The sequence below is a fragment of the Miniopterus schreibersii genome (assembly GCF_964146895.1).
Source record: "Miniopterus schreibersii genome assembly, chromosome: 15".
NCBI lineage: Eukaryota > Metazoa > Chordata > Mammalia > Chiroptera > Miniopteridae > Miniopterus > Miniopterus schreibersii.
In genome coordinates this window covers 53316858-53340840 of record NC_138115.1, presented here as the reverse complement: position 1 = coordinate 53340840, position 23983 = coordinate 53316858, and the positions used below count along the sequence as shown (strand labels likewise).

Here is a 23983-nt window from a genome sequence, read left to right as displayed (position 1 = left end):
GCCTTTCTATGCTGACGTGCAGCGGAAATTTTCAAAGGCGCACAGGGCGTGTCCCCTGCGTGTGGCCCACTCCGCCTTCGTGGGAGCAGGGACCGGATGCCCGAGCAGCGCCCAGTGGGGCTGGGAGGGGCGGTTCTTCCCCGGGCGGGACTTTGCTGAGCTCTGCTGGTCACCCTCAGTCACTGTGACCACCCACCCGCCCCCACATGGTCCACACGCCCCCCGGGGGGAGATGCACCTGGTTGGGGTGCGGTCGTTAGAGGAACACACACAGGTCGTCTCTCTCAGGCCCCGGAAACCCTGGGAATGAAGCCAGTGGGATGCCTGGGGGGACGGAAACTCCTTGAAAGGTTTGAGAAGTGGTTGCGTGAATTTAAACTTATGTAAAACTTCTCCGAGCTGCACATGTGAGTCTCGTGTATTTTCACACACGTGTGTTATTCCTCAGGTAACAAAAAATCCCCTACTGAGCGTGACCGGTACACAAGGCGTCTTGTGAGAAATGGGCCCGAGCACGACGCTCATGGGAGATCACTTCTCTATTTCTGCAGTAAGTGGTCTTGGTTTTGGGTGGTTCCCTTTCTTTCCCTCCATTGGGGGTAATTTGAATTAAGCATCATCACAGCACCTATTGAGTAAGGATTTGGAGGTATGAGAACCAGGGGAAACCAAACCTGTTGGTTATAGACGCACAGTTATGCTCCCGTTGCAGCCCGACCACAGCCTTTCGCTATTTCCCTAAATCGGTGGTGGTGTTAACGATGTGAGCTTGTCCGACGTGGTTACCCATCGAAGCCGACGTTTCCCGTCAAGTTCGTTCGCTTGCGGGGGTCTGCCTTTCCTTGCCCCTCGGCGGGAGGGTGGACTATCGCTCGGAGCCGTTCCTGAGTCGCTCGGGTGACAGGGAACAGTGTGAATGGATGGGCCTGACGTACAATATTCCCTTTGTTTTCAGAGCAGAAAGCCATTAACAGTTATCTCAGGATCCCCGTGTTTATGACACTTGTGAATTGATTTATGGTCTTCGCCAGGCGGGAGTCGAACAAAAGCCTCTGAGTTCTCTTTGTGTTTGGCCTTCCCAGTCTCGTGGCGTCGGAATCGGAGGCTCAGCTCACGCCTCTGGTTTATGGAAACGCGGGGGCTTCCTCCCGGAAGATCTAATTCCGGAGCTGGACCGGGGAGAGGTTTACTCTGGCCTGACAGCCACGCAGAGGAGTTTCGTGAAGGGACCGGCCAGCGGGCGTGAGGGTGACGCGCGCCCCGTCACGCGCAGGGAGCAGGCCCAGCGCCCCCGTCCTCACTCGCTCCCGCAGCTCGGCGATTCCTAAGCCCTCAAGTGCGGAAAGAAAATAAAATTTAAACAGTTCTAAGTTGGAGCGCCGTCCCTGACTTCCATAAACCCATTAGGTTATTTTTACAACTGCACTTTGGATGCTGTGGTCCTAACATATCCCTTCCTGCGACTGTAATAAAAGTCGCTGGTCCGTTTCCAGCTTCCCGAGTGGAAAAGTGTTTAAAATTGAGATGCCCGGAGTTCGTTCCGATGTTAGGGTTCAGTGTGGCCGGAACAACCAAGGCCGTTTCTCGGGGAGGAGGCCGGTCGGCCCTCCCTTCCCCTTTCCGCTGCGCGCCCGGCGCCGCCTTCAGAAATGGCAGGTGCAGGGATCGGGCAAGAGAACCCTCAAAACTCAGACCCAGGCAGCGGAGTGGAGATCGCGGGAGGGAGGGTGGGGAAGGTCGAGGCGCGTGGGGGGGTAAAGGGCAGAGGGAGGAGCCCGGACAAGGAGCGGTGAGCACACGGCACAGCACACAGACCATGCTGGTGTGCCGCGTGCGTTTCACCTGTTCTGTTACGCGTGTGTGATAAACACGCGTGGCCTCACGGACCTCACGGGCCTGTCCTACAGGGCGGCCACTCTTCTGTCCCTTGTGCAGATGAGCCTGAAAGGTGGGGTCACTCCTAGGGCCGCCCGGGGGGGCCCTGAGCCATCGCCTGCCGACTCGCCGCCTATGATCTTACGCAGGTCACCCTCCCCTGCCCGCCGGTCAACAGGCCGCGGTGCCTTTGCGTGCAGTTGGGAGGCCAGGTGAGTGGACAGAGGCCAGGCCCGCTCCCATGTCCACTTATTACGGCAGCAGGGGAAGGTCAGGGAGTAGGTTCTGGACGTAGCACCGTGGAGCTGACTGAGGAGCGTCGGAGGGACCTGAGGTCCCCGCAAGGTGAACGCTGACGTGTGTGTGTCTGTTGGGGGCTGCTCCGGAGAAACAAGGCGCCGCGTCTCCCTGTCGTTTGGAAGCACTTCCCCGCACTCTGCATGCCCGCCCCTGTCCCTTCCCTGCCACACTGCTCACGCCAGGGAGCCAGAGGCCGCCGGGCTGGGTCCTCACTGGCGACACTAAGACGTCTGCTTCCTTTGGGTTCGATGTCAGGAGGGTTTCTTCTTACCAAGGGGGAGCGAGGAAGGTGGGGGTGTGACCCCACCTGTCCAGATTCATGGCGGTTCATCGGCTCTTCTATTGGACAGAGTGACCGTCACTGGCACGAACCAATCGGACAGCAGCTTTCGGTAACCGGGTCTCAGACAGGTTTTGTATATTTTGCTCTTAGTTTCAACTCCATCCTGAGTCTCAATCCATGCTCTCCTCTGGGGTGTGGCCTTAAGCTCAGATTCTCTGAACAAAGATAAATGGGAATATAATCGTACAGCTGTCTTCCTGTTTCTAAATGTGATTGCTAAACAGTGCGCCCTGTATGCATCCTGACAATGATGTAACGACCGGCTGCCCCCCTTTACCCTGCAAGCTACTGGGGGCTGTCGTTACCGCCTCCTGGCGTCCTCCTCGCAGGGGTCACGTCTTAATTCCCAGGGAATTTATGTCACAGCCTCTTAGCGTAGCCGCCTCAGGCACGTGGAAGCCAAGCCCTGCAGGAGAGACGGTCAGGGGTGGAATTCGCTGTTACTCGCGCGCCGGAAACAGAGGGGGCCGCCCACGGTCGTCCTGCCTCCTAACCGGCAACCTTCCTCTAGGCCAGGGCCTCGCTGTTCCGTCCCTGCTGCTGTTGCTGCTAATTCTCCCCAAGAATATTTTTCCCCGTTGCTTTTTCAGAGAGAGAGGAAGGGAGGGAAGGAGAGGGAGAGAGAGACATCGACCGGAGAGAGACATCGACGGGCTGCCTCCTGCGTGTCAGCCTGGGCCGGGGTCGAGCCTTCGGCGCGGGCGGACGCGCTCACCCCTGAGCCACGCCGGCCAGGCGGTCAGTCCATCGTCTTTATGGGAGATCATTTCGTGGATCAAGACCCTGTACTTAAAACCATTGAAATGACAAAAGTCATGTAATCCCTATTGAACAATCGGAGCCCACGAGCTGTTTTCCTGTGGCGGTTGTGTTTACGTGGAGTTATTCGGGAACAGTCTTGTAATAAGGAAAATTATCGCCAACGGGAAAATACATTTAACTCCCGTGATGTTGGCATTTTACGGCATGTGAGCTTCGAGTCTGAGTTATTCTGACTTTGTTTTTGTTTCTCTGGGTTTCCAGGTCAACGTGTCCTTCTCAGCCTCAAACCGGGGGGCAGCGGAGACGCGAGAGCGCTGACCCCCGGCCGCCCTCCTCCCGGACGAGCAATGGACAGGCTGCTAAGCCTCAGAGGGGTGATCTTCCCTCTAGTGTCCTTCCTGTTAAATTTCGCCACCGCCGTTGAAATACCCCTTTCAGGTAAAGTGCCGGCGTCAATACCTATTTATGGAATGTCGATGTGCATTTTGATTTTTAAGCAGGACACGTACAGATCGAGGAGGTATTTTTGGCCCTATTTCTGTGTGCTTCCCAGCACTGTCAGCAGGATTTTTCTCTGCCTTCCTCAGCTTTTATGGCTCACATTGGGCTGCCGGCTGCAATTCTTTCGCATCCCAGGCTTCTTGCCTCCTGCGCAGACTTGGCCCATGAGGACATAAGCTGGAGATTAGGGGGCATTTTGCCATAGAAGACAGTCTGAAATACGACCAACAACGGTTCCCTTTGTATACTCAGGTAAATTTATTTTAGGGACACTTATGACTTAGAAATAATGGTACCCAACCAATCATGACAGAAAGGGAACTGAATAAACTTTGTATTTTTAAAAAAATGATTGTATATTTAAGAATGAAAAAATGAGGTAGGGAAATATTAAATAGCCATTATTTTAGTGTACAGATAAACGTATCAGGTGGTATCCGCTGCAAAATCTAAGCAGCTGTCCTGTGAATTTACATCAAGGGGTTAGTCAGTGGTTTTACGGAATACACGTCTTAGCATTTGTTGGTAAAAATGAATGCAGATTTTCATAAACCGTAAATCAGTTCATATAAGTTAGAATAATTAAAAGTAAAAAATATAATGTGTCTGAAAACACAAGGAAATAGTGCATTACCTGTGTAGTGCTGAGATCTGGGGAATTTCTCCTGTTATAAGCACACGGGACATGAGACTCTTGAGAGGTGGTTCAGATATTTTATCCTTAAAGTTCAAGTATTTTCCCTACTGTGTTTCCCGTGCGTAATGTTGAGAGTTATAAACAAGAGGATTTGTCTGTTCTTTGGGATCTCAGCTTTGGGGGTGCCTCCCAGGCCACCGGAGCTCTAGAGAATCAATCTTGGCCTCAGGGTTGAACACACGCTACAGGTGCCAACACTTCTGAAAACTCAGTCTGGATGCAGCTCAAGGAGGCGGCCCCTCTGAACGTGTCATAGAATGTGCTTGAAACCACTTTCTGAGGCCTCCTTAAGTCACCCGACGCATCCGTCTCGCATCACACACTGTGGGCAGCCTGCACCCGGGTGGGAGACCCTTCTCCAGTCTCCTTGACAGGTCAGGCCTCTGCTTCCATGTCCCCCCTTCTTAGGAAACCCCACTGACCTGCTCCACTGATGTGCAGATTCGAGGTTCTCTAAGTCAAGCTGAAATCCTCCTGCCCACACCCACGATAGGCCAGCCTGGTTGTGGACATTCTGGGAAGGGCCTGAAATAATTCGTCTTCAGTAGGTTTTTTTGGTTTGAGTAGACAAGACCTAATTCAGAACAAGGTTTTTCTTCTTTAAAGTTTATTGGTTTTTAGAGAGAGAGAGAGAGAGAAAAACATCAATGAGAGAAGAGCACTGATTGGCTGCCTCCCACCCACCCCTGCTGGGGATCGAGCCCGAAACCCCGCATGTGCCCCGACCCCGAATCAAACCGGGGCCTCCTGGTGCACAGGGAGATGACCAGCCAGCAGAGCCACACCGGTGGGCCAAGAGCAAGTTCCCGGTGATCCTTGTGGGAAAGGGGTTAATAACTGCACGTTTTCCCCAGAGCGAGTCCCGATTCACAGCCCTGCCCACCCTCCGAGACCATCCCTTCCCTCCCTGTCTTTCCTCACTTGGCTCATCGGTGGTGAAGGACATGAAATTTTGTCTCAGTTCTCAGCACTCATTTTCATTCCGGTTGTCTCGGCTGCTTATGCGTTTTCCTTTGCACTGTCCTTAGACAAGAATTGTTATAAAATATTAATGGCATGTTTTCAGAACAGCGAGTATTATCCATTTATTCAGCACTCTGGAGCGCTCACTAGCCAATGAAACCGAGGCAGGTATTCAATTTGAATGTCAACAGGACCCGTGTCTCCATAATTGGCCTAATTACAGAGAGAAGATCTAAAATGTAGAATATATATTCTTATAAACACCCAAAGGTTGTGAGCTCTGTTACCCGAATAATTAGTTACTGCCGAGACTTTACAACCTGAGCAAATTTAGGAAAGAATAATATTCTAATAAACAAGTTGTTCACAAGTCATTAGCTGATATCTCAGGCACCGTCGCTATTGGGCACCGTCCCTTGCCATTTATAAGCATAATAAAATTTAAATAGCGTGAATTTGCAATCAGCGCAAGACTTGTTCTACTTAGAAACAGCAGGAATCGGAGACAAGGTGAATGGCGGTGAAGAGACGGATGCTTCTGCATGTCGTGAGCTAAAGTCCCTAAATTTGTAAAACTCAATGATCAGATTCATTAGGGGAAAGTAAAGAAAATAGAATTTTAAAATTGGGCGTGTCGAGAAGTTATTATTCCAGGCTGAGCATCCATCCAAGGTGACCTCGGACCTCTCAGGGCCTCAGAGGCACATTCAGGCGCCCGTGAGATCAGACCTGTCACAGTAACACTACAGGTCATGTCTGCTTTTCCTGTGTGAACACGAGCACTGTGTCACTAAAGCAAAGGGGCAAATGCTGTTTCCCTGGCAGAGACAGAGGCCCTGGCAGCAGGGGGGCCAGCACCCAAGGCATTCTTCATAACCGTACACTCTCGGTAAAACAAAAATAAAAACCAAAACAAAACAGGTTTGCTGAAGATTGCCTGTCCTGAAGCAGTTGGATGTTACTGCTTTTATTCAGTGTCCATCCTGAGTACACTCTTACTTACCCTTTTGGTTAATCCTTCCCTGAGGATATTTTTTTCCGTTGATTTTTAAAGAGAGTGGAAGGGAGGGAGGGGGAGAGAGAGAGAGAAACGTGGGCGTGAGAGAGACGCATCGATTGTTTGCCTCCCACATGTGCCCTGACCAGGGCCGGGCATTGAGCCTACAGGCCAGGTATGTGCCCTTGACCAGGATTGAACCAGAGGCCCTTTGGCGTGAGGGCCGATGCTCTAACCCGGAGCATCCGGCTGGGCTACATTCAGTGTTTTTGATAAAGTATGATATTTATTTTAACATGTGATAGGATCATTTAAAATGGATTAATAACTATTTTGAAGGATTTTTAGTCCTAATTCCTAATAAAATGGAATATATGGCAACAGGAAATAACGGCACTGAATTGTATTCCTTCGAGTTAAATCCTTGTGGGGCGAGGACGCCAGGTGTGTTCTGTGGTCTCCCTCTCCAGTTCCCTCCACTTTCAATACAGGAGGCAGGTTTACAGCATTTCCGTTATAGCTAATGAACCTCACCCAGCTTTGGGAGATGTTCCTTAAATACCGTTTTCACTGTTTAGTTCCACAGGTTCCAACAATCACAAAGCAGTCGAAGGTACAAGTCGCCTTTCCCTTCGATGAATATTTTCAAATCGAATGTGAAGCTAAAGGCAATCCGGAGCCAAAGTGAGTATGTGTGGGATCCGCTTTCTTTGTTTTCCCTCTGACCTCTGACCTCCGACCTCAGTGTGCTTGGGGGGCTCGAGTCCACCTAGGATGGAAGGTGAGGATCAGCAAGAAGGGCAGCCGCGGCTATAAAAATAAAGTCCGGTTATTCTTCATCTGATTTTCTGCCAGTTGAATTATTTTTACCCTGAAATAAATCGTCTCAGGTTAAACGCTTGGCGGAGGCGCGGGCCCCGTGCTGGTTCTCAGCGGCGCCTCACCTTGCGCGTGGACAGGTCACTAGGGTCCGATTATTCGTTCTACTGAGGGACGGTCGCGCCGATGAAGCAGAAGCTCATACGTCTATAAACGGTGTTCTGTGCGCGTTAATTATTGCCTTAAATGCGACGCACTTGTTACCCAGTGAACAGGCCGTGAGGGTATTTTTACCGTCATAGAAACATTCAGTCATCGGACGCAGGATGCCTCCCGCGCGGTCATCGCTGCGTCATATTTTCTATGGGTTCCGTGCTAGTTACTCCCGCTCGTTACAGTCACCGATGAAGTTTCCTTCAAGGGCCCTCAGTGTCGGGGAGGACGAAAGGCCTGTGTTGGGGGCGAGGAGGGAGAGGCTGCGGGAAAATCCAGATTTTAAAGTTCTTGGTGACTCAGAATTGGCAGCAGCGGCACAGCTTTATCTATCCGCTCGGTTATTTTATACCCATCACGAGACACGTGTTCGGTGAAAATTTATTTTCTGAAGTTGTATCGTGACTAATGTTGTTATTGCCAGATAATTTGATATTTTACAAATCATCTGCTGTGAATCATTAACATGTAAAGTTATCATTATTTGTCTATTTTACCAAATAGAATACATTCAATTACTGTGTGTGAATATAGACAAAATTACATAAAATAGAGTTCATCCAGTCAATGTGAGATATATAAATATTTCTGTGTGATACAATTTGCAAAATTTTTAAAAGCTATAAAAATTTTTCTTACGTTACTGTTCTGTCGTTCTCACTTCTGAGGAACTGGCCTAAAGAACCGTTTGGACAGGTAGCAAAGCCGAACGGACACAGTTCATCCCAGTGTTGCTCATGAAGCAAAGAGATGGAAATAGTGAGGGGACTTGAATAGTAACCATAGGACGGAAGATTCCGTCTTCATCAGCATTGTGATAACTAGAAAACCCAATTAGCGAAATTATATATTAATATAATGGTCTCAACGATGGGCCATCTATTGTAGTCTCCAAAATATTAGTAAACACCATGCATTCCTTTCTAATGGGAAAAATTAAAAAACAACTTTAATTCAAAAAGAACAGAACAAAGCCTGATGTAATGTGTATATTCTCTTAGTTACAGCAGCTTTTTTGGCCTGTTTCAGTCAGTTCAGGCTCAGTGGCTTCACAACACACGTTCATTTCTCACTGTTTGGTCGGCGTGAGGTCCAAGACCCAGGCGCCTGTGGGTTTGGCGTCTGGCGAGGCCGCTTCCTGGCTCATAGGCAGCGGCCCCTCTCTGTAACTTCATGTGGGGGGGTGGTTAGCAGGAATGTGCTCTTTTATGGGGACACGAACCCCATTCGTGAGGACCCCACCCTCAGGACCGTATCAGCTCCTGCAGCCCCCACCTCCTAACCCCATCCCACTGGGGATTAAGCTTCAACAAATGAATTTGGGGAGATGTAAACATCAGTCTACAGCAGCCTGTCAGATGTCTTCTATTATGGTCCATTATTATTATCTTTTTTTTACCATAAATTAAATGTCTTGGTTTTGTCATTTCTGTGCATTTGTGTATAAATAGTTCAGAACACGCTGTGATTTGTCCACGTCATTAAGCGGAGTTTTCTTTACAGATTTACATGGACTAAAGATGGCAAGCCCTTCGACCTCTCCGACCCTCGGGTCATTGTCTCCAACAGCTCGGGAACCTTCAGGATTCCCAACGAGGGGCAGATATCTCACTTCCAGGGGAAGTACCGCTGCCTCGCATCCAATAAGCTGGGAGTCGCTATGTCCGAGGAAATAGACTTTATAGTTCCCAGTGAGTATCACAGTGGAGATTTCAATTTATAGACGTTTTTGTCAAGTGTTAGGTAGGGGTAGTTCTGGGCTCTAATGAGACAGCACATCATTAATTTAATCAGCTGGTATGCGGCTTATATTTTATTTATAAGGGGAATTATCCTCCAGGTCTTGACACTTAGAAGGGGATGACCTTGGAAGCAATGAGGCTGCTGCACTCTGGCAACTTTGTATCTAATTCAGGAAAACGCAGCCCCCCCGCTTTGCACTCTGGTAACTTTGTATCTAATTTGGGAAACCGCAGCCTCCGCTTTGCACTCTGGTAACTTTGTATCTAATTTGGGAAAACGCAGCCTCCGCTTTGCACTCTGGTAACTTTGTATCTAATTTGGGAAAACGCAGCCTCCGCTTTGCCTCCTGATGAGAGCTGAGTTATATACGGTGTTAGTTAGGCTCAGCCAGTTAACGCTGCAGTAACAACTCGTCCCCAGCAGTGTTCACACAGGGTCATTCCTTAATCACGTGGTTTGCTGTGGGCCTGGCCGCCCGTCGGTCGGGGCGGCTGACCCCCACAGCCTCCTCGGTGGCTCTGCATCGTGCTGAGGCCGCAGCATGTGACCGTGGCCACGGTCGGGGCCTGGGGCAGAGAGCGTGAAAATCTGCGTCTGAGGAGAAGTTACACAGGCAACTTGTAGTTTGTTGGGTGGCTCCAGGCAAATCCTGAGCTCACCTGGTTTCAATGTGAGAGTCCATCAGGAGACGAGGGACAGGTTCCCACCTGGAGAAGCATTTCTCCGAGGCCTCTGGGCGGACTGGAGACGTCCCTGTGAAGGGGAAAAGTGTTTTGAATGTTAGAAAGAGATTTGGACACAACTCAGCCGTCGTGGTTGGGAAGGTTTCTTCACAGAGGAAATCAAAGGTGCATGGGCCTGCTCGGATGTTTGGATCCCCTTTTTACCAAAAGACGCCAGGAAGAGAGGGAGACCATAAGCCACGCCAAGAAAAAATGGTTGCCAACGGATATAACTAAAGACAGCGTTACATAGTTATGAATAATTTTGCAAAGCTGCGATGGAAAGTGGAGACGCCCAGGGCAAGAACGTTCGCCTCAGACCGGAGTCACCAGCGGAAGCCGGTCTACGGCCTGAATCGAGAAACTGACCCAGGTGATAAAAGCACTTGACCCCACAGGGCTGGGCAATGCCCCGGAGCCTGGGAGGAGCGACGTGGGTGGGAACACGAAGCTCCCAGGATACGTGTCCCTTGAAGCCGCCAGTCTGCTAGGTCGGTGGAAGTGGCCGCCAGCCCTCCTCAGAGGACGGTGCCCCACCCACGCCCAGCAGTTTCATTTCCTGTCCACCTGCCTGTGCCTGGTCCTTGTGGCCTGGTCCCTGCGCCTGGTCCCTGCGCCTGGCCCCTGCGCCTGGTCCCTGCCTGTGGTCCCCGAGCAGCAGGCTCATTTGTGGCAGCATCGTCTATAATAAAAACATGCTGGGCAACATGAGTCCCGTCATCTCAGGACAAATAAGTAAATGGTGGTACATCCAGAGAAAACCGTGAGTCAGCAGCGAGTACCATTTTGTGTGATAAAATGATAACAAGAAACCAGACGTGGTGGAAACAGAAGCGGGGAGGGTGATGACCTCTAAGGGAATGAGGGGGGCGGACGCGCAGAGACGGGTCCCGGGGAAGTTGTTTCCTGTGCAGCGGGGGTGCCTGAGAGCGTCAGCCGCACGCTTTCCCCCTTTGTCACCCTTTCCGTTTGCTTTACAAATGGTCCCTTTGTGTACGTGACACCGGTGCGTCGGTGGCCTGCTGGTTTGTCTGCGTTAGTACGTGGGATCTCGCAGCACCGGCCGAGGCAGCGCAGTGACGCGTAAACTTGGAAAGGATCTCAGCGGTTTGGGTTGGAGGTGACATTTGATAGCAAATGTTAATGAATTCTGCATCCAAAGGCATTGTCATGGAAATTGTGGTCCAGGATCATAAAACTAGATCGATCAGTCTGTCATCCATCCATCAATAATCTATCCATCTATCAACCTATCAATCATCTATCTGAAATTAACCGAAATGAGAGACAGAGAGGGAGAGGGAGAGGGACAGGGAGAGGGAGAGGTTATTAAAAATCTGTGTAGAAGGCCTGGCATTAGGCCGATCCCTAACCCGAATTCGGGTGGTTGCTATGGAGACGCGAAGGGAAGGCAGCAGCCAGACCTATTGCAGAGAAGGAAACGGCACATTTTCATCTACGATTCTGCCATTAAAGGATTTTTAAAGATATTTCTCTGCCTAGGGAAGCAGATTGAGCCAAGACCTGAACAATGCCAGGGGATCCTGGCCAGAACCTGCTGGCGTTGCTGCTAAGAGCTGATCATGGATTTGAGCTAAGTGGCGGGAAATTGCGCCTTTTTTTCTGCTGCTGTGAAAAGAGAGAAATAAATTAGTTTCTTACGCATCGTGTTCAGCCTCCTGAATGACTTGATCGCCTAACTGCTCTCTGTGATCAGTTATATCTTGAGGAGGACCAGACCCCAGTTCTCAGGCGTTTATAAATCAGACCAGCTAACGCTACAGCTGGTCTCTACGACCTCCATCAGTTGAGTCTTTTCTTACACTGCAGAGACTTGATTATATTTTTACATTAATAGAACCTTGTGATGTGAGCTTTATAACTCATCTCTCTCATTTTTTGAAGTTTTACTTGGTAACCTCGAAGACTCCAGCCACCTAAGTTCCGACCTGAGCACAGTAGCTGAAAATCCCATTATGTCCCTACAAACATAAACCTTGTACACAGTGTTTCTTGCCTCTGGCCCCCTTCTTGCCGCCTCTGTGAAAGGCAATTCCAAATATTCAAACACCCGTCAGAGGCCGGAGCAGGAGAGAGCTCCCTGCCCTGGGCCGTGCGTCTCCACCCTGAGGTCTGGGTGTACCTCCTGGGCAGACCCCTGAACCAGAGCCACCGAGTGTCACGTGATCTTTACGAGCCAACACTGTTTTAATGGATTTATATGAAATGATTCATTTAAACTCTGATATCCATCAGTGAAATAGGTGTCACTGCAGTTCCCACTTTATGAATGAGGACCGCTCGTCTGAAATAAGTCGTCGGGCTGAAGCAAAAAAGAAAAACCATAATTTATGACTCACTTTATAAAGTGTTGCCTGTGTCCAAACTCAGCGATGTAATGGTTCTTGCCGGAGAAACACAATTAGCAAAAGTCACCGGTGAGTCATTTTTAAAAGGAGCCATGTCTTCATCTGACGTAGAGCGGACCTCACGCCTGCCGCTGAGTTATAGCAATTACATTTCACGTGTACCTGTGGGTGTCGCAGTGGTTGCTTCCCAACCTGGCATCACACTCATAAATGGTTTCAAAGTCAAAGAACAGGGGCCTAAAAACCCCACATATTAATACCCTTTGGCGTATCTCTTCTTAGACCTTAAATTCTTACGTATATAAATATTCTCCCTGTTTCCAGGTAATAATTTCATCTTTGGCTGAAAGCTGTTACAGAGATTTCTGGCACAGGATACAGGGTTTGGTAGACTTATAAATTTTATTTTACTTTATTTTTCATTATGGATGCCTTAGAAGCCACTCGAATTACATTATTTACCTTTTCAGAGTCGGAATTTTATAACCTAGATTTAATAAATGCAGGGATGAGCGTGCTTCCCTGGCAGTGCTGTCTGAATCGTTAGATTTTCTGAGTGCTCCGAGGGTGATATTCTCTAATTAGGGCTCCATACATCATATTAATCAGCTACTTTACAAGGGACGTCCCCTGGGAAGTGAGTATTCAGGCTGGGCCTGTAGAGTTTGCTCGTTACAGTCAGAATTGCGTGGTCTTGGCATCTCGGAATCTGTTTCCTTCCTCTGCTGCCCCCGTGTCTGAGTATAAACAGACCCTGCAACTACCCAGCGGCCCTGCTAACTTCACTGCCGTGAACACTGGGCTCAGGTAAAGCCTGTGGCACTAACCGAGGGACTGGAATTTGGAGCTTTGGGCAGGTTCAGCCTGTAAGTCACTAGGCTGGACTCGGGTGAGGTAGACTTTCTGCCCAACATTTTGGGTAACACCTGCCCTCAGTCAGGGCTGGCTGCACAGGTAGGTGGCACCGATGTTCATCTGCAGGACCCGAGTGTGGTGACGCGCTGAGCAGGTTCCTGCATTTTGACGGGATGCGCTCTACCTGGAGCAGACGCAGGATTCCGGGGCGGCTGCCATCCAAACGCGTTCCTGGACCTGCCGGGAGAGATGAACTAGAAAGAGGTGACCAGAGCGAAGCCTCCGGGGACCATCACATGACAGAAGCCGGCTGTCCCAAGGGGCCAAGGCCATGCAAGGCCCACCCTGCCCCCTGCAGTGCTGAGCTTCGGAAGGTCCTTGATTTCAGACAAAAAGAGTTCACGGCAGCCAGCTGGCACGTCGATGAGAGAGACATCAGCCAATTCCCTCGGCCGAGCAGGGCCCTACAGGAAATGTGCCAAGCTCCTCGCAAAGAGAATTTACAATAAAAGAGTGTACCTTCCGGCCTCCGTGAGCAACGACCATCTTCTGTGGACCACGATGGAAGAGCGAAACACAGGGGGAAACCCTAACCGGTCCCGCTCAGCGAGGCCTGTTATTAACCCCTCCGAGGCCTTCTCCTGAGACCTGGGGAAATCCCGTAACCCAGGTTCCCCTCACAGGGTCGAAAGGCGCCAGCGTAATGTGCAGCCAAACACCCTTTGAAAATTCTTACAGCTGTCTTATAAATACCTTCATAGGAGTAGCCGGGGCTGGCGTTGGACCTCGAATTCGGCACGTGTGACTCCAGGTTGCTGTCTCTGCCTCGCTCTCAGGGAAGGTCCTGTGCGGGGAAGAAACAAAATGTTGGGAGGTCACAGTGTCTCCTCCCCTACGTCACGTCCCCGCCACCTAACGTTTCATTTCCCGGGAGCAGCTCCAACGCAAAGCTCTCTTTCCCCTTGACCTGGCCACGCTCGGCCTCTCACTGCACGTGCACCGTTTCCCCAGCCCGGGCCCTGAATTTCCCATTTGGTTCGGTCATGCTCTGAATGAAATACTGGCCGATCACCTTCAAAGGCTTCACCATAGAGCAAGAGGTCGTGTTTCTGCCTGAAAAGAAATCTCAGTGTTTGCAGAAAAAGGTGCTGCATCCATCAAAGCCTAAAACGCGCGGAGCCTGTGGCTCGGAGCTCAGTGCTCTGGGCAGGGAAACAGGCTTATTGTCGCCTTGCTGCCGTCGGGGGAACGTGTCTGTGGCCGACAGATACAGCACACACACGTTTTCCTAAAGCTGTACAGGATGCACCCCGATTCCCAACTGCGTTTCTCCTGCAGGGGAGACGGGAACCCAGATAGGGGGGTGTTGAATTTATTTAGAACGCTCTGATTTTGTAAAAGAATCCACCCAAATGTTACTTGTGACATTGAAAGTTAATTTTAACATCATGGCTTAAAGTGACTTTTTTTAATACCAGATGTTCCAAAGTTCCCCAAAGAGAACATCGAGCCCCTTGAAGTGGAGGAGGGAGACCCCATTGTCCTGCCCTGCAACCCACCCTCGGGCCTCCCCCCGCTGCACATCTACTGGATGAACATCGGTGAGTCGTGCCCGGGTCAGCTCCAGGCGGGTCGGCGACACACTGGGCAGAGGCAGGAACGGTCAGCAGGTTCTCAACGTGGGGTCGGACGCGTTTTATAAACTAGAGTCTGCTCCAGGGTTTAAATACACACTTAGGGTGCACACGGAGACGCTAGAAAACCACCGAATAGACCTCTCAATCTCACCCCGTCTGAAAAGAGCGGAGGCTGGTGATGAGTGAGACGCATCCCCAAGAAGGCGCCTCCTGTGTGCCGGCGACCTGCTTGCCTCCGGCGCGGCCCCCAGGTCAGGCCTGAGCCGGCCCGTGTCTCGCTGGCGTTGTTTCTGTCTTAGGAACGTTTTGCCCTCTCCGCGCCGCGCCCCACAGAGAGATCAGCATTAACACTCGTCGTCACTTTTCCAAAATGTTTTCCTCACTTTTGAGTTGAGAGCCCAGCTGCTGGTCAAGTCCCTCCCGGCAGCTCCTCCGCAGCTTTTATCTCGCGGCCACGGCGGAGGCGACCGTGCTGCGCGCTCCCGGGCGGAACCGGGGGAGCGGCTCCTGGGGGGCCAGACGCTCACGCTGCAGCCCCCGAGCTTTCCAGGCCGCATCCGGGAGAGAGTCAGTCTCAGAGGGCACGTTTGGGGGGATCTGTTTAAAGAAATATGATCCTAGGACAGTAAATGGGGCAATTAGGCCATTATCCGCATCGGACCGGTTTTCTGATCGGCCCACGCAGGCCCCCAGGGCAGAGTCGAGGCTCAGGGGGGAGAGGGAGGAGGGGGGGCCATGTCCACCGGAGGATGGGGGGGGGAGAGGGAGAAGGGGGGGTGTCCACCGGAGGACGGCTGTGGTTCATGGTGAGGACCGTGCTTCCCCTGGGCCTTGTCGGATTCTGTTTTTTCTTCCCCTTACTTGCTGCTCCTGTCGTCAGAGCAGGAGTGAGAAAACCGGGAGGAACATACGTGGAAAATGAAATGAAGTGAAATAATGGAAAACAAAGAAGCTGAAAAGGGAGATGAGACAAATAAGGACCGTTGCCGCCCCCCTTTTAAAAAATATGTATTTTTAAATTTTTATTTTATTATTGTTATTATTTTTTAAACATGTCTTCATTGATTTCAGAGAGAGGAAGGGAGAGGGAGAGAGAGAAACATCACTGATCGGCTGCCTCCCGCACGCCCCCGACTGGGGATCGGGTCCGCAACCCGGGCCTGTGCCCTGACCGGGAATCGAACCCCGATCTCCTGGATCCCAGGCCGACCCTGAACCGCTGGGCCGCGCGGGCCGGGCAGGACGCCTCCACGCTAAGGACGGCGTTTCTTTGCAGAGCTGCAGCACATCCAGCAAGACGAGAGGGTGCACATGAGCCAGCAGGGGGACCTGTACTTTGCAAATGTTGAGGAAAACGACAGTCGGAACGACTACTGTTGCTTCGCCGCCTTCCCGAGGTTGAGGACGATCGTGCAGAAGATGCCGATGAAACTGACCGTTAACAGCTGTAAGTCCAAGTAACGCGCGGCTCCGTCGCGAATGCCCCACGCAGGTGTGTCTGTAGTGCCCGCGGGCCGGCGCCCCGGGACCTGGGACGGGATTTTCCCGCGTCGCTCAGCTCAGCTCTGGAGACGTGACCCAGACGAGAGGCGCCTGCCCCGGCGGCTCCGGGGCTCCCTCCAGCAGCCAGGAAACCAGGCCGGTGGGCGAGATGCACAGGCTCTTCCCCCGCTTCCCACGCAGGTTCCCGGCTCTTGGTCACGGGATAAGTCAGCAGGATAACATCGGAGAAAATGAGTCAACAATAGAAAGGGGCAATGTTACACTTTTATTTTTGCCTCAGCCTGCGCCCTGGACCGGGAGTCGAGCTCTCAGGCCTTTGATGCTCTGGCTGGTGCTCTAACCTCTGAGCCACAGAGCCAGGGCTGTAACTTTTATCACATGAGTTTTCCTGTCTTTCCAAAACCGACAACATTATTTGAACTGCTTCCCTCCCCTGCTGGAGTCCTGGTGCCCAAATGGGAAAGCGTCCTGGGGAGACGGCCCGTAGATGCACAGGAGGGATCGCTGGCCCTGGGGCGAGCAGCCGGCGTGGCCGTCCCGTTGTCTGATGCGGTCGGTGACTTGTTTCATCGTCATGTGTGATGCACGGAGCCAGGCTCCCCTGGAGCCTCCCGGCAGCCTCTGCCCCCTTCCCGAGTGTCCTGGTACCCTCCCCACCTGGATCCACCTGCGGTCTTTCAAGGTCAAGCTCCCTCCGTGTCAGTATTTCCTCAACTCCTTCCCTAAGGCGATGTCCTAGCGAAGCCTGGCTGTGCCTCGCTTTGTAATTTTTCTAAGGAAAAACTGTGACTCTTCATTCTTTGTTGGCATCAGCATCCACCATTGTGTTTGTGAGTTTTTCTTCCATCTTTTCATTTCAGTAAAGCATGCTAATGACTCGAGTTCACCCACAGAAACCCGTTCCCGGGGTAAGTCGATCCTGCGTAGAGGGCTGGCAGCTACTCTCAGAGTCAGCAGCTCATTCCCATCTCAGAATCTGGAGCTAGCTTTTTATGTCTTTGTGAGTTTATTAAAATACTAATATTCATGTTAAGGAAGATCCCTGAGCATAGAGGTTTCTATTCCCCCCTTAAATTTGTGCAGAGGGGTGATCTTTATAAATGCATAACTATATAAATATAACCACACGTTTAGAGATAATATAATTAACATACACAGATACATAGGTACACATAGTAAAGCTACATGCTTTTAACGGAGCCTTCATTTGGGGTCTCCCCAAGGTCTTTCATTGTCCACGTTTTGGTTGACGGCTGGATCGGGACTCGGAGGTGTGGTAACGACAGGCTTCCTGAGACTCTGCCTCCCCCGTGACTCCCCGGCCATGTGGCGGGAGGGAGTGTAATTGGAGATGTGCTCGAATGTGGGGAGCGTGTCTGTGACTACACACACACTCACACACACACACTCACACATACATACATACACACACACTCACACTCACACACACACACTCACACATACATACATACACACACACATACACATTCACACACACACTCATACATACACAGCCACACACACACATTCACACACACACTCACACATTCACACACACAGTCACACTCATACATACACACACACACATACATACACACAGTCACACACACTCACACACACAGTCACACACACACACATACATACACTCACACATTAACTCACACAGTCACACTCACACACACACATTCACAGTCACACACACATTCACACTCACAGTCACACACACACAGTCACACTCACACACACATACATACACACACTCACACAGTCACACACACACACTCACACATTCACACTCACACAGTCACACACACTCACACATTCACAGTCACACACACATTCACACAGTCACACACACACAGTCACACTCACAGTCACACACACAGTCACACTCACACACACATACATACACACACTCACACAGTCACACACACACACTCACACATTCACAGTCACACACACATTCACAGTCACACACACACAGTCACACTCACACACACATACATACACACACTCACACAGTCACACACACACTCACACATTCACACTCACACAGTCACACTCACACACTCACACATTCACAGTCACACACACATTCACACAGTCACACACACATAGTCACACTCACAGTCACACACACAGTCACACTCACACACACACATACATACACACACTCACACAGTCACACACACACACTCACACATTCACAGTCACACACACATTCACACAGTCACACACACACAGTCACACTCACACACACATACATACACACACTCACACAGTCACACACACACACTCACACTCACACACTCACACTCACACAGTCACACTCACACACACACACACACACTCACGTACTCACACACATAAGGCCACGGGGTTGTCTGATTTAGAGCTACAGGACGTAAACTCTCTGTTTGAGATAAATATGAGATTTTTCTTTTCTGTTCAGCAAATTCCATCAAGCAGAGAAAACCCAGACTGCTGCTGCCTCCCGCTGCCGAGGGCTCCGAGTCCTCGGTCACCATCCTCAAAGGGGACGCGCTGGTGCTGGAGTGCTTCGCCGAAGGCCTGTGAGTACCTGCCTGTCCGCCTGTCTGTCAGCCCTGTGTCCATCCAGCCTCGAGGGTCCCTGCAGCCCGGGATAACGAATGAGGCACCTGTCGGGTGTGCCCGCACACGGCCTTTCCAACCATTTCCGTTTTGAATAAGCGTGACTTCTCGGGAGGAAGTAGTTTCCATTCACTCTGCAGCCTTCAGGCGGGGCTGGGGCTGGTCTACAGCTCGCCCTGTCCCTGTGTGAGCGTGTGGACGGAGGTGACAGCGGGGCCGCCCCTCCAGCCCGCAGCCCTCGGAGGCCGGGCCGCGTCCCGGTCCCCCTGCTGGACCTGGGCCAGCCCTGCTGGCTGGGCCGTGAGCTCTGCCCCCGGGTTGGGCTCCCAGCTGCCCGGTCTCCCTCTTATGTTCCCCGCGCCTGAGGCACACAGGAGGGCCCGTCCGTGCAATTTAAGAGAGTTTGATATGAAAACACAATTACCTGGATTTTATCTGAAGACAAAATGCACGTTTCCAAATTCCCCAAGGAAAGCGTGAGGCTCCCTCACTTGGTCACATCTCTCTCTCTTTTTTTTCCCAATTAAGTTTCTGAGGTGACCTTGGTTAATAAGACCATAGAGGTCACAGGTGTATGTCTCTGTGATGCATGATCCGGAGGCTGCACTGTGTGCCCACCACCCAGAGTCACCGCACACGCCTTGAAATCGTTGCGTTTTCTGAGTAACCCACTCCCCTGACTGGATCCCTGTTCCCGGCTCTGGGTGTGTGCTGGGTGGACCCTGTCTGGTCCCGTTTAAGATGAAGGGGACACGGTAGGAATTTTACAGCACGTTACGTGTTTATCTCAGGCGTCTTTAAACCACGCCCTCTGCACAACAGGCTAATTACCGCTCAGACACCCTCCTGTCCTGCGTGTCAGGCACGTGTCTCGTGCGCCGCACGCCCGGGCGAGATTTCTTCCTGCCCCTGGCAGGTGAGGTGGGCGGAGCCCCCCTGAGACCTGGACCCCGGGCTCCTGGACCTGCACCAGCGGACGTTTAACTCACGTCAGCTCATTTAAACCAGAGGAGCTACTCTGTGCCGTCGAGGGCGACCGCGGGCTGGCACGGCCTCTGAGCCGGGGACGATGTGGGGGACATCTCCACGCGCGGGGGTGACAAGGGAAACGCGGTTTATTGAAACGGGGACTTCACGGGGACACGGGTGCCCAACCAGAGACTTTCACCTTCTCGCGGAATTAGAGATTAGCAACACCTCTGCCCACAAACCTTCATCGCTCAAGCGCTGTCGGCAAGTCTTCCTTAAATTAAATGGAAGAGAGAGAGAAAAGCACCGTCAAGAATGTGGCTGGACGCGCCCCTGGGGAGCGGTGTCGGTGTCGCAGGACCGCCCGACAGTCGTTTCGTTCCGTTCTTCCGAGGATTAGACTAATTTTCAAATTTTCAAGGACGGGCTGGGGGGATCTTGCAGGAAGCGAAGGCCCCACTGAGAAAGCCTCGTGGAAACCAGCGCGGGGGAGCCGGGTCCAGGGCAGCCTGTGGTTTGGCAGGTCGCCCTGGTGACAGATGGGGTGAGAAACAGGCCCCCCCGAGACCTGGGGGAGCACCTGTTAGGGGCGCGCGCTCGGCCATGGGCCACGTGCTCCCAGCCTGGAGGCGTCGGGTCAGCAGGCAGGTGGGAGCCTGAGCCGGGGGAGGGGACGCCCGGGGTGCGAGGAGATTAAAGCACCGTCCTCTTCACCTCTGGTGTCTTCTTGCACAACAGCCAGTCATTTTAACCATTGGCTGTTGGTACAATTAGAGACGGTTGACGCGAACACTGTGAGTTAGTTGTTCGGTTATTAACCCATAGCTAATTGCTTTGGCTAAGCGCACGGATTCCCAGAACACACCGGGAGTGATACGAGGGGCGCCAATGTAACGCGCAAGGTGGTTGAAGGAACGTCAGGGTCAGATCCGAGGTCTTACTGGGATGGGGAGAGGGACCCTAGCGAGGGAGACGTCATCCACTTGGTTTTTGTTTGGTTTTGCCGGCTTGCGTGTCCGTCCTGGTTGGTGCTCTGATCTTTGGAGACCAGGGAGGTGGGGCCCCTTCCCCCCTCCTCCCCTCCCGGCAGCGAGGGAGACGCTGGGTACCCCACCCTGGGCTGCGGACATGCCTGCCCCACCCTGGGCCCCCCTGGGCCCCAACACCCTGGCTCTCTCCCCCGAGCCCCTTCTCGAGCATCGGCTCCTTGGATACAGGGGGCCTAGGGCCTCGCTCTGCTGGCCGCGGGTTCTCCATCACCTCTATTTTCAGTCTCCTGCCGGGACGGGGGCTGCTGTTTCCTGCACTTCAAATCCCCACGGGGGGAGTTCACCCTCGGAACCCATCTTGCCGTGTTTCTAGGCTCAGGTTATCCGTCCACCTCTAGCCGCACCCAGGCGCCCAGCACTTACCTGGAGCGAGTCCTGTTCGCAGGAGAGGGAGGAGTCTGGGGGGAGACGGCGGGTCGGCGCCCCCGGAGCGCAGACAGACGTCCCTCAGTCGGGCTCCAGGGACCAGACAGCAACGAGATGCGGGGCGTGTGCCCTCGGGTTCTCCCGGTTTCCTTTTGCACTTTTAAGAGCGTTTATCACTCGTTTATTGTGTTTCAGGCCAACTCCACAGGTCGACTGGGAAAAAGTGGGAGGAGATTTACCCAAAGGCAGAGAAACTGGAGACAGTCACGGGAAGACGCTGACGGTGGAGAGAGTCTCCTACCAGGACGGAGGCCGTTACCGCTGCCGGGCCCACAACTTCCTGGGCTCCGCCGTCCACGATTTCCACGTCACGGTAGAAGGTACGGTGGCCACCCACCCTCACCCACCCTCCTGTCCGGCGGAAATGTGACTCGAGCCGCGGGACGCACCTACACCTGTAACATGTGCCAAAGCAGGAAGCTGGTCCCACTTTTCAAAAAACACGCTTTTATTGATCTCAGAGAGAGGAAGGGCGAGGGAGAGAGAAACGTCAGAGATGAGAGTCATGGATCCGCCGCCTCCTGCGCCCCCCGGGGATCGGGCCACAGCCCGGGCCTGTGCCCCGGCGGGAATCGAGCCTCTCGGGTCCAGGGGATAGTCACCGTGTTAGTTTCGGGGAAACAATAATAGACTCTGTGGTACGGAGATTAATTCTCTATCGAAAGGCGCAAGACCACACGATGTTTGGGTTCTCCCTCCGTGACCCCAGGCCTTTCGGTCAGGAGCAGGGGGGCTGTGGTCTGGGGTATTATAGAAATAAGTGGTTAGCGATGCCACCTGTTAAAACCGGGGCCCCAGGATGCAGAGCTTGGGGTGTGCCTGCCGGGAGACCTAAGGGCTCCCTCGTCTCGCCTGGGAGTCCGACCGACACAGGCCACGCCCCGGCCTGACCACACGGAGGTCTCCCGCGCGGTTGGCTGGCTGTTGGCCGCGTCGGCGGGACGGTTCCCGGGTCTGTCCTTATGAGCCTCGTGGGGGCTGGTGCTGAGGGCCTTGTCCCTCTTGGGGTTCGGCTCAGGGACTGGCCTCCAGGGCTTCCCTTTATATTCAAGCCCCTGTCCGCACAAGGGACACCTGTGTCAGGCCACCACCCCCTCGAGTGGAAAAACTAGACTCAGACGCTAATTGCACCCACAAACCAATGTCAGCACGGCCGTTCCAGCCCTGCCGTTGGCAGTAACCCCGAGTTCCCGAGGCCCGTCCCGCAGTGTGACTCGCTGGGTGAGGGGGCGCGGGCCCGGAGGTGGGAAATCAGGTCCCTGCCCAACATCGGGAAACCAGACGGGAGAAACCGGGGCTGTGCACAGACGGGAACACGGGCTGTGTCCCGGGGACCACTCCCGAGGAAATGGCAGGAAGGGCCTGGGGGTGCGGTCCCTACAGTGTCAGTCCTCCTCGAGGTTCTACATGGTTTGGCTGCGCCGGGCGGCGGGGCCTTGTTTCCGAATCCCCCGCCTCCGCCCAGCACACGCACCACCCAGGACCCGGACCCGCTAATTGCCGGCCGCCCGGCTCCGAGCTGCTGACGACTGGAAACCCTCCAGATGGCCGGAGCCTTGCTGCGGGAGCTGAATATTTTAACAATCTGGCCACGGTTCCTTGACTGGAAGACAAGCTTTCAAAAGAATTGCAAGGGTTGCAAAAAAACCCCCCAAAAAACAAAAGTCAAGGAGGTAGAATAAATTATTCAGTTCGGGCTGTTGACTCAGCCCCAGGAGGCGCGCGTCTCCGGGACAGACTGTCCCCGCTGTTCATTCACAGCCGTTAGGGCCATCGAGAGGCAGAGTGGCTTTTTAGGGGCACTTAAGACTCGCCCTGATGAGGAACGCTAGCGGCGCCCTGGCTGTTTTGGGGTTGCCCCTCGCGGATGCACCATCGCCACCGCGTGGCCGCCGGCCGCGGGCCCCTTCCTCCTAAGTGCCGAAGCCGCATACATACGACCTTCATCAGTCACACGGGCCGGCCGGGCCGCTTTCATCCGCCTTCCTCCTGCCTTCCTGGACCTTCCTCTTTCCCTCCTTTTGTCTCTTGCTGAGAAACTCAAATTAAATGAGCGGATTGGCCACGCGGGCAGGGGGAGGGCCGCCGTGAACTTTGAAATTCTAGTCCACTCTCAAAGCCCCATTGTGCGGAGTCAGAGCTGGCGCTGTGTGGCGCCCGCTCCCTGTGAGATCCTTCTTTATCCCGAACACAGGCGGACTCTGTGTCCGAAGCCGCGCAGCCTAAATATGGAAACAAACTGCATTTTCGAGTCCCGTAATACGTAGAAGCAACAACAGCCAGGGTGTTGAGTGGGCAAAAGCATTCTGTCCAGATGCCCACAGCGTAAACACCGCGTGCTTGGTAAAGGAGATGCGCCACGCATATAAATTAACACACGGCAAACACAGCGATAGATGAGTACATGTAATTACGTTATTTATTACGTAGTATACGCATTATGTCAACGTAAGAGGCATCTGCACCTGCTCCACAGGAATTTTTTTTTAGTTTATTTGAGCCAAACTCACGACCGTTGCTGGGAAGGAAAATCTCAACGGGTTGAGAAAAGGCTCCGGAGAACGGCGGTTTTGCCCCTTATTTCACCCATTACAGTCAAAGGAGGAGTCCAAGGGGGTCACGGGAAG

At 52.7% G+C, this 23983-nt stretch overlaps 1 protein-coding gene across 3 annotated transcripts in view; it reads left to right on the top strand.

Moving 5' to 3' along the window:
- Nucleotides 1-23983, top strand: part of CHL1 (cell adhesion molecule L1 like) — an 86740-nt gene that overhangs the window by 38574 nt on the left and 24183 nt on the right. The window contains exons 2-9 of one of the 3 annotated variants that reach the window (XM_081160448.1): nucleotides 3542-3718; nucleotides 7017-7122; nucleotides 8974-9161; nucleotides 14638-14760; nucleotides 16073-16243; nucleotides 17160-17207; nucleotides 18752-18872; nucleotides 21492-21676. In XM_081160448.1, coding sequence (XP_081016574.1) covers nucleotides 3628-3718; nucleotides 7017-7122; nucleotides 8974-9161; nucleotides 14638-14760; nucleotides 16073-16243; nucleotides 17160-17207; nucleotides 18752-18872; nucleotides 21492-21676 — 1033 coding nt within the window. In that variant the 5' untranslated portion in view covers nucleotides 3542-3627. Of the gene's footprint in view, nucleotides 1-3541; nucleotides 3719-7016; nucleotides 7123-8973; nucleotides 9162-14637; nucleotides 14761-16072; nucleotides 16244-17159; nucleotides 17208-18751; nucleotides 18873-21491; nucleotides 21677-23983 lie in introns of those variants that run through there. The other 2 variants (XM_081160447.1, XM_081160446.1) reach the window with 2 other exon arrangements.